This window comes from Motacilla alba, chromosome 8 (genome assembly GCF_015832195.1).
Source record: "Motacilla alba alba isolate MOTALB_02 chromosome 8, Motacilla_alba_V1.0_pri, whole genome shotgun sequence".
Lineage (NCBI taxonomy): Eukaryota > Metazoa > Chordata > Aves > Passeriformes > Motacillidae > Motacilla > Motacilla alba.
In genome coordinates this window covers 14,760,494-14,776,443 of record NC_052023.1, presented here as the reverse complement: position 1 = coordinate 14,776,443, position 15,950 = coordinate 14,760,494, and the positions used below count along the sequence as shown (strand labels likewise).

The window sequence follows — 15,950 nt, the reverse complement described above, 5'->3', positions numbered from 1 at the left end:
AGCCTACCTGATCTTGCAGAGACATAACAGGGTTATTTTTGGTTGTATTGATATGTAGCACATGGTATTTGTTCTTTGCACAGAGATCATAAGCAATATTTGTGAAGGATGTGCTGGCAGTCTTGGGTACTCTGTTGTAAATAATCACCACATCATCTTCTTCATCCAGTGTCACATCTTGTCGGGGACCATCGACTGTGTGACGTTGCTCTATTTCTCTGACTTCATGCCTTGCAATAGCCCTTTCTGTTAAGGAAGAAAAACATAAAATTTCAGTCCAAGTCTCACCAGTTGTGAAGTTCAAACCTTAGAACACAATCTGGTGAAAAGCAGTAACTCCTGAGCAATAAAGGAAACACTAGCTGTACTATGTATTTCTGACATATCTGAACAAAACTTCATCAATAAAAATGAAGGGAAGATAGTCCAACACAGAACACAAAGCCTAAAAAACAATATGCTTAGGGAACATGGACCATACTCTGTGACTCACACTGATGTCATTGTCTTTAGAGCCATCCTCTCTAAAGGAAAGTCTATAATGCACTATGAAAATAGTGACATCCCTGAAATATCCCACATGGTTTCTACAATACTCCTAGTTTAAAATTATAATGGAAGAAGATTTTATTAATTTGAAGTTTGACAGGAATAGAAGCAAGAGGTGCTTACAAAACAGGTAACAGACTCAGGTTTTTTTCTGTTCCAGACAAGTATGTATTTTAGTACCATTTGTAATACAGATGTCAAAGCACTTTTTCTCATTCATGCATGGTGATACTGCCTTTAATAATGTATTCAAAGAAATCTGCATTTATCAACAGTGTAAGCTGAAGTTGATATCACAAGAGTAACCTGTAATTCTCTGTATTATTTTCTTTTACAGGGTATAGCTCTTTATGGATGACACAGTTTTAACAGCAGTAGCAGCTCTTGACCTTTACTTCCCTTGATTCTTTAGCCCAGCTTCTTCTATTCTCTTTCACCGAATCTCTTTAATTATAACATAATATCACTTCTAAAGCAGAATCATCAAGCTGTGAATAGCCTACCCTGTAATTCCATGTAAATTGTCTTAAACCACAAACTTCCATCTGTCTGAAATGCTTCAAAGCTTAAACTCACTCACTCTCTCATATGCTCATATCTCACACCCCATAACTAAGTTACATCAGTAAGAAAATGTTTGTAGGAAATGCTTATTGAGTGTATCTCAATTTTCCACATGACATCTGTTGCTCCCCACTACATCAGTCACAGTTTTTGCTCCTTCCTTTCTCATTTGCTACCTCTCCCATCAATGCTGGCAAATGTCCTATTTTGGAAAGAGATGAGGCAACAGACTCAGGTTTCATCTCTCTGAGATGGCTACAGAAGAATGGGGCTGGCAACTCTCCCCCGCCTGCCAGTAACAGATTAGGAAGGAAGCATTCACACAGTTAACCATGTGGCTCCCCAAGGCTACATGGAGAGTGAACACCACCTAGAGAGGCTGAAATGAAACACATTTCGTTGGTATTTTCTACACCAGAGTAGTAGATCTAAGCCATATTTAATCATAGCTGCACAGAACCCCAGGGCTGCTAAGGCTTACATGGAAGAGAGAAACATTTGTGAGAAAGAGACATGATTTGCAAGAGAATTGATGAGAAGTATTCTCTAATGAGGTATTTTAAACCTTGATGATTCAAGAATTAGTGTGATAAGGGCACTTTTAAAGACCATACATAAGATATAAAAGCTGCATGATTGGATGCAACTAGCAGAAAGGCTATTGCATCCAACCACCCTCAGCTTCCCATTGCAAGGGGAAAAGCAAGAACTCAGGTAAGGAGCAGAAGCTTCACAAGCCTGATGTATACAGACAGTCCTATTACGAAAAAAAGGAGGCTTTAAATTTCAAACTAAACCAAAAACTGATCTTTAAGATGAAGCACTGAAATCAGCTTTTTGAAATAACTGCAATAGTTAAAAAACATAATCTGAAATGAAGTGAAGGATATAAACTGCTGAAGTGCAAGAAGAAGCACCTGGAAGTGTCTAACCTGGTCAGCCATCCCGAGGGTCTAGTTCATTCTAGTCTATGAGTAATACAGTAATGAAAATTGCAAATTTTGTAGAAGTGCACATTTTTTCCCAATCACAAACAGTTGGCAGTTTTTCCTGTGAAGTCAAGAAGCTCTTCTGCTACTTACTGAAAGTCAGTTTAACTCCTAAAGTGATGCATATAATTTTTTTTTATTTATAAGGTTAGTTAATTTATTATTTGGAGAGGGAAAGAGGTCCAGTAATGGTAAGATGCAACTGAGAATAGTCTTTGGGATACCTATGTAATCAGAAGTTAGAGAATTTGAGGAGTTAATGGGTATTTGTTTAATTACTTCATTTGTCATTCTATAAAATTTAAATAATCTTGGAAGTAGAAGCCCTGTAATGGCTGAAAAATGAACAATACTTGTATGTGTTTAGAAATATGATAGAAAATGCAATGCTTTAAAGACATTTTACATGTGGAAGAAAGGGAGGTGTATTTACTAAATACATTGTGTTTACCAAAACATCTCCTTAGATGACAGCCCTGCAAATATAACTTTGATTACACGAACCTGTCTACATAAGGTTGGAATGGTTTCACCGAAAACTATTTTTTAAAATTCTAAAAATCAGGATGGGTGATTTCTTTCCTCTCAGAGATTCAGTGGACAAAATGTCCTACAGTCTCATTGCTTTCGATGCATACTATTTAAAAGTTGTGTTGAAGGAAAAATACTTATGCAAAATTATTAAGAGCCAAATGCTTAAACAGGGTTAAGATGATACACTCTATAAATTTCACATTACATAACTACACCCATTTTAAAAGATATGTGGCATTTAAGTAAGTGATACCTTTGAGTACAAGACACATTTTCATAAAACTATAATACGGGATAATTTTAAGGCATAAAATATTCTGTCTCACACTTTTTTATTATTGCTTGTTGAATTTTCCCAATTGTAATACACAATATAATTGCTATACCCTTGGGATAAATTCTGTCATCTGCAGCTGTCCTGCACGCAAACTTTCATCAACTGCAAGGACAGTCTGCACATAGCAGTACCGATATGATCAGTGTAATAACAACTGCTGAACTGATTATTTACCAGCAGACGAATTACTTGCAGAAAATCCTTAGTGGCTGAAGTAGCTGCTTTGTAAAGAAGCAGAACAAGTTTGTTTTCTCACCTATTTGTCTACATGTTCTTCTAAATCCTCCTTCATTCTATTTCTGTAACTCAGCCTCTTGGCATGACTTTCATTTCTTGAGCCATCCTCTTGTAGCAATAAACCACAAAATATCATGGCTAGCAACAAATTGGTTTGCCAGTCACATGCTACCAGAAAAACACATATAATGGGCAAGTTATGTCTTCTCCTTCAGCAGAAGCACTAATAGCAACATTTCATCCATATGCCATCACTTCAAGGTTACTGCCCTTTCAAGTCAAAGCAGTTTCTCAACAAGCTCAAAAGTTACTAACAAGAAACACTTGGAGAGAAATGGACAGGCCAAGGATCCCAACTAATAAAATCACTTGTGAAAATGCAGTGGATCTATACATACTTCTAAAATATTTGAAAACCCAGCTGAACCATATTTACATAATTACAGAAACAAATCACCCAAAGGAACAGTATTTAAATAATTGTAGAAACAAATGACTGGGATCATAAGCAGTTCTTAAGTCTACATTCCTTGCACATTCAAACAGATAAATGTCTTAGGTAAAACAAGCTTATTAGCATTTACTTCAAATCCAAGAATTAACTGCATAACTGCATACAAAATCTTCCCAAAGAAAATAGTGTGTCATGGATTCTAACAACTTAAAGATTAACAAAACCAAACATTTCAAATTCCTCACATTTTTCACAGAAGCATAAGAACCTCCTGGGATTTCTGAACAAAGAAATCTATCAAAATCAGAATTTCTTCTTCACCCTCTAACTTAGCACTTACCACTCTTGATGAAAGACACATTTAGAGCCTTGCTGGCTGTCAAAATCAAGTTCAAGTAACTGAAAGAATAATTCAGAGCATACAGCTCCACTGTCCCAAACTATGTACTTTGTCCTCTACATTTATTTTCCTTCTGTATGTATCTACAGATATTATTTACGCTCTCTCTTCAATCTGTCTTATGTGCCTGCCATGCCTCATTGTGAAAGCGCCCCCCCAGGTGAGGAAAGACTCAGTCTTAAAATAAATTTTAGCTCAGCAGCCTTTTAGTGTTGCCCAACAGAAGAAAAAGACGTGGATTCAAACTTCAATCACACTGGCTTGAAGTGAAGGAACTGGGCAGCTAGCCTTGATAGCACCACCCCTGAGCAAACTGTTGCTGTATATTTACACTACTGGACACACATTAAACCGATAGGCAGGCTTCTTGGAGTTGGGAGCAACAGGGAAGCCACCTGACTTGGTGTCTCAGCTTTCTTTCCACCGTTCTCCCAGGCCAATTAGGCAAGCAGCTGGTAGCCTGAGGCACAGAGCAGCTCTCAAGCTGTCTCCCTGCCCAAAAGCTTTGTTAAATGCATGATTGGCCTAAATGCTGAACCCGAGCAGGACTGCAAACCTACTCACTATGGACTACATGCTCCTCTCATGAAGAATGAAAACAACAGCTTAAAACCAAATCATAAATCTGTAGCAAAGTTGATGTTCAGAATCATTTTCAACACCCACCATATACACACAGCCTTTGCCCATCCCTGAAATGTGGTCTCCTCTGGGAGCTGCTTAGCAGCACTCGACTTACACACCAGAGTGCAGCTGTATGTAGATATCAATACTGCAGGGATGGAGAGAAGACGAGGAAGAATCAACGGTACTATGACAATTTATGGCCATGGAGGACTTGTGTCACTATACATCTCCAGCTCCAACTATAGCACTACCGCCATGACTCATGAATACTGCACACAATGCTAACTATAAAGTTAAAAACTTTAACTAAAAATCTATGGAAGCATAATGTTTAGGCACCATGATGTCGTCTATTTAAAAATAAGCATATGTCAAGCAGCTCCATAAGCTTTCCAACTTCAGATGTAACTGTTTTTCTTGACCCAAGTGTTGACTTCAAGCTGACGAATTAGCATGAGAACAAACACAACAGTCATCATTCATTTTTGTTTTCTCCCAGTCACTTGCAATTTCTTGTTTCCTTGGGACAAGTAAACAGATAGCTGTAAAGAGAAGGATGTAACCATACAAGGAAAAGGTTTGTGACTTTTCAGAATGCCAAAACTGTCAGTAAACTGTTACGAAGCAATGTGACTATGATAAGAGCAAAGAAAGATAAGTTGCAAACCAGGGATTTATTCTCTAAATAATAAACATCAGCTGAGTATATAACAGTAGGGTTTGCTGGTTTTTATAGTGCCTTAATGTCTTAATGCAGGTCTCCAGTGTTAGCAAGAGAAGTTAATGGAACTGTTTTCTACACACATACAGTTGTCACAAGCATTCCACTATACAAATATGCATGTCACTCCTTCAAGAAAAATCCAATTCAAATAGTGAAAAAAAGCACAATCAATAACGAGTGTCTGACTCTATTTAGTAAGGCAGCCTGGAGACTGGTGCTTATCTATATATATTTGTTATTTATATTACTACATGAGCTTTCTGCAGCCATACAATCATTTATTTTTTTAAAAGGGTATTGACTAGCAAAAAAGCAAAAACAATCACTAAACTACCTGTTAAAATCATTGGAAGGCCTATATGTAAGGACAATACTGTATTCCAGTACGTTGCATCAGGTTTAATAAAACTAATTGCTAAGACATACTGTTATTTGCAACATATTGCACTTATACCCCTGCTTGTCTTCACACATCTTGGCTAAACTAACCTAATCTGGAAAACAAGCTATTGCCATCTGGTCTAACAGCCAAAAAAAGGAAGACAGCAAACAGCACTGCCTTCTGATCAGAACGGCAGCTGACGTGGTTAAGGTAGAAGAGCTAAACATTTTACTAGGAATCTTAGGAAGTTAGAGTGCCAAGAATAACCCTACAAGAACTCTGTGTAGCACCAACAGATAGAGCGTGATATTTGCTGAATTGACACTGGCTATGTATAGATTAAGTATTTACAGTGATAAACATGATTTCTAACCTTAATGTTGTTATTGGAGTTCGTGTAAAACAGAAGTTTTGAAAGAAGTTTCAAAAAACCAGAAACGAGCCTGCGTGCTGCATAAGCCCCACGGTTGTTAAGTCATTACAGAATTAATTTTAATTACATTTTAAAAATACTGATTAGATAAGCTCTTGATTATATTTTTTGTTTTCTTTATGGAAACCATTTATCTTGGTCTTAGCTTAATTTAAGAACTTCAATTTAATTCTATACCCTGGTTGCTTTGTTCATAAATCAGAAGAAAGTTTTATTTTTCCCTCAAAAATGTGAATTGTTAATCAAGGTATTTCCTACTTCATGTAGCTACAATATCAACATAGATAAAAAATACTTTATCTTTTTTTCCAGTCTAAGGTTTGCAATCTAAAGACCTCATCTGCAAGATCAAAAAGATAAGCATGAATAAAGATAAGCTCTAACAACATGCAGACCACTTAAAAATTACATTTCAGGAACATCAAAGCCATTTTAAGTAAATGAAAGTACAAAAGCTCCCCTATTTTTAATTAAATGCTAGAATTACAACAAACACAAAATTAAAATGTTTTAATATCTCTGGAAAACTCTTTTTGCTGTATCCTTCCCCTCTTCACACTTAGGTCCAAGCCATTCTCAGGCCGAATTAGGAATAAAAATACAGGCAGTATCAACCTGGTTCCTTTATGAATAATCCACCTGCTTTAAGGGGAGCCCTTCCCCTTTGACTTTCAGAGGACTGAAAGGAGCAGAGGCCCTGTGCACTCAAGGAGTCCACAGAGAGACCATTACAAACTCCTCCCAACACATACCCCGCTGGCCGTAGCCTGAAGTTCAGCTGGACCTTCATGAGAGAAGCCCACATGAAATCCTCAGTATGAGTTTGAAACCAGCCTTGCATTATAGAGCATTTGTGACACAACTAGCAGCTAAGGCAAACCTTCCAGAATCATCTTCTCCATGCTAAGAAACAGTGGCAATCATATTTCAAATACTTGCATATCAACATCACAACTACAAATCTCATTGCAGAAGACATTGATTGGCAAAATCAAAATTATACAAGCAAGAGCTTGACCTCCTTTCATGTCAGTGTGATATAGAGCTCCTTGTGCTTGGTAAAAACAGAAAGAGTCCAGGCTAGTTATGTGTACAGTAAGGTGGTTTTGTACAAAAAACCTCACTCTGGCAGGAGAGCCAGCTGGCTCATTGAAAGCCCCTTGGTGTTAATCCTGATTTAGATTGGATTAAGCTTTTTAATTAAAAGGAATTCTTTTCCTACATGCATGAGAAATATTCTGATCTTCTCCCAGCTTTTTTTTGAACAAGAAGGACTATTTGATGAAAATTTAGCCAGAACAAAAGGGCAAACAGTTTCTTCAACTGCATCTCAGGTAGCTGTTATAAAAAGCTAAAAACAATTCCAGCCCCCTGCTCAGCACTTTGGTCCCACAGTAGTGAGGGATACAACAGATTTGTATCCATCAATCTCTACCAATGCTTCCTAACCACAATACAGCACAATTACTCATTTCAGAAGATATACCATCCATCACTGAACTTACTAAAAGTCAGAACTGCCAAATGTTGTGCTGGGTAAGGCAACGCCACTAAAATAAAAGACAAAAAGAACTCCCCCAGTAAGTCCAGAGAAAAAGAGGAATCAAGATTCTCTTTTGGTATTTCAAATTCATTAAAATACTCATTTTATGACTAGAAAGTGTATTTAGCTTTACATATTGCTTTGTTAGCAGTCAGAATTGCACAGTAGGCAAAGAGTTGACTGGCCTTGAGAAAAAAACCAAACCACCCCAAATCAAGCACTAGGAACACCCACAATTCGGTCAGATTATCTTTTGCAGACATTAAGACTTTCAGTGGTCAGATTTTATTTTATACAAGCAAAGTAATCTGCTTCCAACAATAGTCAATAGGCTAAAATCTAGCATTAACCCATTTCTAATAAGGCTGAAACCTGCAGAGCTCTATAAGGCAATAATCCTTTTGCTGCCTTTGAGAGCGGAAGTGTTTTGAACTGTCAATACCGAGGCACTGATGATATTTTAATTTGATTTTAAAGAAATATTACACAGTCAGCACAGCTATGAATAGCAATGCTAGAACTCTATTTTAAAGAAAATGTTTGTGGAAACTTCACTGCCCGAGCTCCCAAAGACACTGTGACATTGAGAAGTCTGTGTCCTCACCAGAGGTGCGGGTAGTGGTATGAACTCAGCTCTTCCCAGAGAAGCTGTACAGCCATAACACTTCTTCCTAAGCCAGTATGAAAACTACCAAATTAATCTAAAACATGTCATCTCTGTTCTTCACATCTGCATTCATGAACCCGAATTCTCCTGAGGTGCTTTTGGTTTAAGTCTCCATCCTCAAATTCCATAAGCCTCAATTATTACTTCTGCATATATGAATAGTAAGGTTCAAACCTTCATTTTTATGTTAACATGCTGCAACCATGTAGGGATGTATATGTATATTAATATTTGTTGGTAATTCTAATAAAGCATGTATGAAAAAACACACAAGTCTTCCCTTCTACTATATGAAATCAAAGTTACTATTTTAGAATTTTAAATCAGAAAGATATTTTAATCCAAGCCATTACTGGGGGAGGGCTACAAAACCACTACTATAAACTTCTGTGGGAGGATATACTGATTGATACATTCTTTTATAAGAAATGTATTATCTATCTGGGATACTTCAAAGTAAAAAATACCAGGGGTGAATTCTGATGACACATCACCTTCCAGATACATGTTAAATAGTGAACTCGCTCTTCAGACTGAGTAAGCAGAGGGAAACTTGAAAAGAACTTCTTTGTCATGATACAGACTCTCTGGCAACATTGTTAGATAAGGAGTAAAATAAAATAAATTTTAAAAATAAATTAATGGAAATAAAATAAATTGAACCTTGACTCATGATAATTGAACTTTCACTCATGTTACTCAGCAAATTTAATTGCAGTGGTTAAAGAGGGAACTACCCATGTGACAACAGTGCTCAGAAGACATCATATTATGGTAGGAACAATTCTTACACAAGTTTGGGCAGAAAAGACGGAGGTAAAGTCAAGAAGCAATAGTGCTCTATAGTATGACGTGGTGCAAAGGAAGTTCCATGATGAGTAAACACTGAAAATGTGCATACTCTCATCCTTCAACTCCTCAGTTACTGTTCTATATCTACTCCATCATTTTTATCTTCTGTTCCAATTCACAGTTTATCTTTAAAACGGCAGAAACACTATGGCTGTATATAAGTTGTAAACATCAACCTCCCTTGCGCATATTAAAATAATTTCTGAAGTCTTATTACTTCTACATTCCTAGATTAAAGTAACTTCTCTTAGTTTCCAAACAGCCACCTCAAAATATTTTCACACCTCTTCTGACACCTAGTTCATACCAACTTATCTTCTTCTCAGGAAGGCAAGGATTTCTTGGGCTGATATCTATATGCAGGCTTAAAATTGACTCAGGGTAAAAATTCTCACTACGTTTCATACATCACACTATCCATACGAAAGTGGGCCACTTTTCATCAAAGGGAAATTCTGTATCTAAATTCTTGTCGATCAGGACTTCACATCTCTGTACACTACTAGCCTACGACCAACTGAGAACTCTTAAGCAAGATACAGGGTGAACCGCAGTACATATGTATAGTGATTTTTTCAGCTATGTCAAATTTAAGAGTTTATTCTGTCCAAGTGGCCTCTCCTCTGTGTTCCCAAATGTGAACGTATTATCCCAACGGTAATTTGGTGAAAGTAGCAGCCATTTATTCCAGAGGCTGTGGAAAAGCCCCTCTCTGTAGTCAATGCCACAAGATGGCAACTACAATAGGTAGTAGAAATTTCACTTGACTTTACATGTGGCACTTAAAAAGTATCTGGAACTTCAGTAATTTTGTATGCCCCGTGAACTATTTTAACCTGTTCTTCTCTGAGGTACAATTTCTGTAATATATTGACTTCTAAAAACTGTATTTACAATTGTACAGAGTAAGTTTTATTTCACAACACGCTTCCTGCTGAACAAAAAAGCACAGAGCTGCCACAGCTCTGTTCTGCTCTTGAGCCCTCCAGAGGGGAAAAAAGAGTTGGTTTAGGTATTTTGAGGTTTTTAAATCATGCCTCTCAACACCTCGGAAGCAAAGGAGTTTCTCGCTGCTCCTCCCCGAGGAGGGCAGCAGGCTGTGCATCGGAGCCGGCGCAATCTCCCGCCAGCAGCGGGAGGCTGCCGCGCCGCGCCGGGACCGCCGGGGAACTGACACAGGCTCGGCCGCGGAGTCAGACTGGCTGTCTCTGCACATCTGCTGCGGATGGAAGCATTTGTGAACAATCCCCGCTTTCAGCCCAGATACAAACTCATCCAGTATATTCATCAAAAAAGCAGTTGAAGCCAATAGCTTACGTTTTCCAAAATGATAGAGACCCACTCCCTCATGACTACGAACGTGACTGGTTCCAGCTTCTGCACTCGAGATGGAATACCCCCAGCTCTCTGTGAAGGGTCACCCTGTGCAAAGCACACAGCCACAGGAGGCAAACCACAGGAAATCAGCTTACCCACTGAAAACAGCTCTGAATTGATGACAACTGAGCTGCAAAAACCAAAAAAAATCACATTCACGCCACTAAAACAACTGCAGCAAACTGTCTTGGTGACTGGAAATTCACCATGGACATGAAACGCATTTTCAGGAAGTGAGAGCTCTTGACAATAATTATTTAGGCTATTGCAAAGCTAAACCTCACTAGGCTGAGCACCATTCTGCCTCTGAGAAGAACTTCCAGCCCAATTTGGAAGCCACAGACAGCATCCTGGCTCATTTAACACACAATACAGCTGTCCTTAAATTAGCCCTAAACTGAAAAACATTTAAATTATTCATCATGTTAACTTTATTACTCAGATTATCATTACACGTGAAAGAAGGAAACTCTCAGGCAGTACAGGTATTTTAAGGTAATTTGATTGCAAAGTTTATAAAGAAAAGCAACAATAATTTACCATTTATCACAGAATAGTTTGGGTTGGAAGGAGCCTTGGAAGGTCATCTAGTCCAACTCCCCTGCAATGATTTACAGTCAGATGTGCAAAAATCAAGACTGATGTGATGAAGAGCATGAATAACAGAGGTAAGGTTTTTTTTATTCACTGTCTTTTTTTCTCACCATACTGGAACATGTGGGTCCCATTACCAAGTCCTTCCACCCAGCTGAGAAGGTGGAAATCTTCACTGTAAAACACACGCTGACATGCATCTTTCAAAAGCTAGAGTTTTAACGGTTTTATTAATTAGTCTAAACTACCTGAGTTCTCAGAATTAAAATTATATATTTTACAATAAATTCTCCCTAATCTAGTCATCACGAGCTGAGAAACACACTGCAGAGATCAAAGAAGTTTGCAACTAAAAAACATTTCAGCAATTTTCCTGTTTCTGTTGCCTACCTGAATCTAAGGATGTATTTTATTTTCTTATTTTACCATAGTACTACAACTATGCCAACCTTTCTTTTAAAAAATACTGTCACTAGAAAGATGAGACACTATCTTTGCTAATTAGTGGAAATTTTTGCATCAAGAAAGCTGTCTTTAAAATGAGTTCTGTGTCTTCAAAATTATATGAAGTACTAATTTACGAAAATAATTAGTATGTACAACAATCACTTGAAAGCCTATCTCCTGCTATAGGACATTTCCATTGGGCAGCAATCTGGACTGCATTATAAGACACTATTATACATGAACAGATGGAAATCATAAACTGATATTTAGCTACAGATTTCCTGTCAGAAACTTATATAAAAAGAAAAGAAAGAAATATGCTTAACATTTTCCATTAGCCAACATCAAATCACTGAAAAAAACAGAGGCGTCCTTGTAATGCCTATGAAACAGCAACCTATTTTAATCCATATCTTTTCATGTTCCTTACATATCAGATAATCTTATTTTTGCCCGTGTTTTTATCCTTAGGCACACAATATAGGATCAAAACCAATAAACTACCCACGAAAGAACACACACACATTTCAGCTACAGTTAAAAATTAAGACTTCTCAGGTTTGAATTCTTACTTTTGGCTGAAAATCAGTAGAAGCCATTGAAGAGCTACAGAGCTTCACAGCTTTGTCAGAACTGATTATTGTATCACAGGCCAAAAATGTATTAAACTTTCCCATTATAAGCTGTAATGAACTGTCTTGGCTAGAATAGCAAACACATTGTTTATATCATTCAGATATGAAAGAAAGTTGCAAAGAATAATGTCTATAACACCAAACTAGTATGAAAATAAACTGCTCCCTTCATTTAAGTGCAAAGTAATATCAGCTGTTGCAATCAATTTGACTGTTTTGAAATACAGTATTGTCTTGGATTACACTTAATCAGAACCTTCTGCTTCACTGCCAGGACTTAAAAAGAAAAGTATATATTAATGCCATTAAAACACAATACAGGGATCATCAGTTGCTGAACATGCCATCCAAGAGGAATGGGGAGTATGGGAGATAAAGTACAGCTGTCATCAGGGTCATGGGAGCTGTATTTCACAACTGATAAAATTGATAACTTCAGCCACCTGTAAACTAAAAAAATCTCCAAAATATTATTTCACAAAACCTCAGAACACATTAAGTACCACATTAATGTTTCCTTAGGTACCATGAATATTTCCTTCTGCGTGCAAGTCAATACTTACTTTTTAGTCTGCACATAGACTGAATTCGCTATTTTCTTCATGGATTTACCACTGAAAGCTTGTAATACTATTATTCTACACATTCAGCTCTTTAATTTCATTTTCTTTCTGCACAAACACAATACAAGCAAAGGAACATACAGACTTCCTTCTGTTTCAATAGTCTTAGAGACAAACCAACCTTCAAGATCAACGATGACCTCCAAAAGGATCTGAATAGAGGGCCTTACTATTAATTACTCCAGGCTAACAACAGTTAGGGCTTTAGGCACAACCAAGACAACATACTTAATTCCCCATTTCATGTGGTAAATTCACGAGGTCAAACTGCATTAAACGTGGGGAAGAAGGAAACTAATTTAAAAAGAAAAAATAATGCATAAGTTTGCTATCAATTAGAATATGTTGTGTTATTCCACACTCCACTAAAAAGCAAACACTGAATCCAGAATTTATTTGTATATAAATTCACATACAGTTGCATAAAAGTTCAAAAAGTCTGTGTTATTATTTACTGAGAGATGGGAATAGTCTACACAAAGTAAACCTGGCAGCTCACTGCTATCTCAAACTTACCCTTGGGAAGGGCACCAGAATTCTGCAATATTTGTCTGGACATAGCTAATAAGCCTAGTCATTCATAATTAACAATGTTCTCCTTTTATTTTACATTATGCAGCTGAGTAAGAACTTGTCTGTTAACCCAAACTGGAGAGAAGGACTCTGAAGGTTTACTGCATACCACCATTAAGATATAAACACAGTTCTAGCAAGTGAAGCTAAAATAAAATGAGCCACAAAAAAAAAACACTAAAAAAGGTGAGAAACCATCTTAAGGAGTAGAAAAACACACCCCTGTATACTACAATGAAAGAACACCAGGCACTCTTGATGGTTAACCAGATGGACTGGAGGTAAAGAAGTAGTTCTTCTTCCAAACAAACAAACAAACAAAAAAAAAATCCATCAGTTTCAAAAGCTTTTAATATTTTTTTTAGGTACCTTTTAATAGACTTGAATGGGAACACTCTGAGGCCAGAAAGCAGTGAGCAGCCTGAGGATCCCATCTTCCAACCATTAGGCTTACGCAATCTACTGCCTCAGCCTTTTTTCTATGGCTGCTTTATCAAAGAATAAACACAAATATTTGTTTATAAAGCCGCAGGAATTTGAGGGGAATGGACATGTGGCTTTCTCTATCAGAAGAATGATAGTCTTCATCTATCTTTGTATATGTAAGGCAGTTGAGATAATGTTAGGTCTTGTCCTAATGGATTTTGTTTTAGCATCTTCCAGCTAAGAGGTAATAGAACATGACATACGAAAGGCTTGTGAACAGGCTGAGAACACTGGGGACATCATTTCAGCTCCCCTTAAACTCCCTCCAAGCACAAACTTCTGCTCTACAGAACATACCTATTATTATAAAATTACTCAAGGTATTTCTTTGTCCATTTATTAGAGACTGAATAGGAACCAAGAATACAGAGCCACAGGTCTACTCAGAGAAGGTTTACTAGGATGCAGCAATACATCCAAGTGAGGAACCGGAGGATCTTCCAATACACTTGGCATTTGTGCTGGCAGCCACAAATAACAGTAAACAAGGTTTTTGATTGCAGACCTGTGAACTAAAGGGGAAGAATATATCATCCAAACCCTTTCTTCTCAAAGCTCTGTCACTGGGAAAACAGAGCACTTCTTGTAGGGGAAAAGGGACCTAGTACTCAATTGTAGTACACTCTAAAACAAATTCCAAACAAAATAAACCCACCCAAAGTAACTCCCTGCCACCAACACCAAAAACTGCTGATCAGTACATGATTATGCCAAGTACTTCGCAATGAAGTTCTCAGTTGTACTTTCCAGCTATGATGGCCCTACTTGCGTTCTGTTCACAGCTATCAGCGTCTTCTCAAACACACCTTGTCGCCTCTCACTGGTGTCATTTTAAGCACCAAGCCTGCAGCTGTTCAGTTTCCAGTGTCAATCTCCCCAGTACTTCCTAAACCCTCTGAAGCTCCTCTTCCTCTGTCTTAAACACACCCAAATGTTAAGATGCCCAAATACAAGTTGCTGTTGCCTACTTTCCATTAACAACTACAAATAAAGTAACAGGAATAAAGCAAAACCTTAGGAATAGAAACACTATTATTCTGATCTAAGGAAATCCACATTTATCAATTCATACAGAAACAGTCTCCAGATTAAGCCAATGGCAGTTGAAAGACAGTTCCCCCAGGTCAATCACACCTACAGAAAATAAACAAAAATTATTTTTTTATTTCAGTTAAGAGTTTTGTTCTAGTTTGTGTTTCACAACTTCTATCCCTTAGCCAAAATTTGCTACCTCAACTTTGTTAAAGTTTATTCTGCTTTAAAACCCAGCAGGAAAATGAAACCTCTTCAAGCCATCCCCTAACCCCTGCCTCCTGATAGTGGAGGAAACACTGGGAGAGATTATAAGATGCAATCACAATTTACTGAAAAATCACAATAACCACAACAATATTAATAAAAGTGTACAAAAGAGTGTTTTACCCCCAAAAAGGGATTCACCACAGAACATCCAAAACCGATTCCTGAAGAGAGCACCCAGTATGGTTTCCCAAAGGCAAGCTGGTGACTGGCCCCGTGTTGGGCCTGTGGTACATGGGAAAACAAAGGCTTAACCTCCCCCAGCCCCAAACCAGCAGGAAAACAGGGACAAGGCAGAACCTGGTGGGACCTGACAGGGCTCTGAACCAGTCAGCTGAGGCCTCTCCCAGGCCTGACTTTGTGGAGCAGGACTGGAACATTCGGTGTTCCGGCTGCAGCTCGGGCCTCACGCGGCTCCACTGGGCTCCGTGCCAGCCTCTCCCTTTCCTCCTGGTGGGAGCCACACCTTGGGCTCGCCAGCGCTGCCTTTCAGCACCAAACCACAAAACCTGCAGCTCAGAGGAGCAGGAAAAGGAGGCAACAGTTGTGGAGAGGGGCTTGGTCCGCCAGGCTGACCCAAAGCCGGCACAGCCCTCCCTCGAGCCCGACCTTTCCGCTTCCAGC

General features: G+C 38.1%; 1 protein-coding gene across 1 annotated transcript in view; it reads right to left on the bottom strand.

The window, feature by feature from the left end:
- HS2ST1 (heparan sulfate 2-O-sulfotransferase 1) overlaps positions 1-15,950 on the bottom strand; it is a 77,459-nt gene that overhangs the window by 20,809 nt on the left and 40,700 nt on the right. Inside the window, exon 2 of the mRNA XM_038143780.1 lies at positions 8-246. Coding sequence (XP_037999708.1) covers positions 8-246 — 239 coding nt within the window. The remainder of the gene's footprint in view (positions 1-7; positions 247-15,950) is intronic.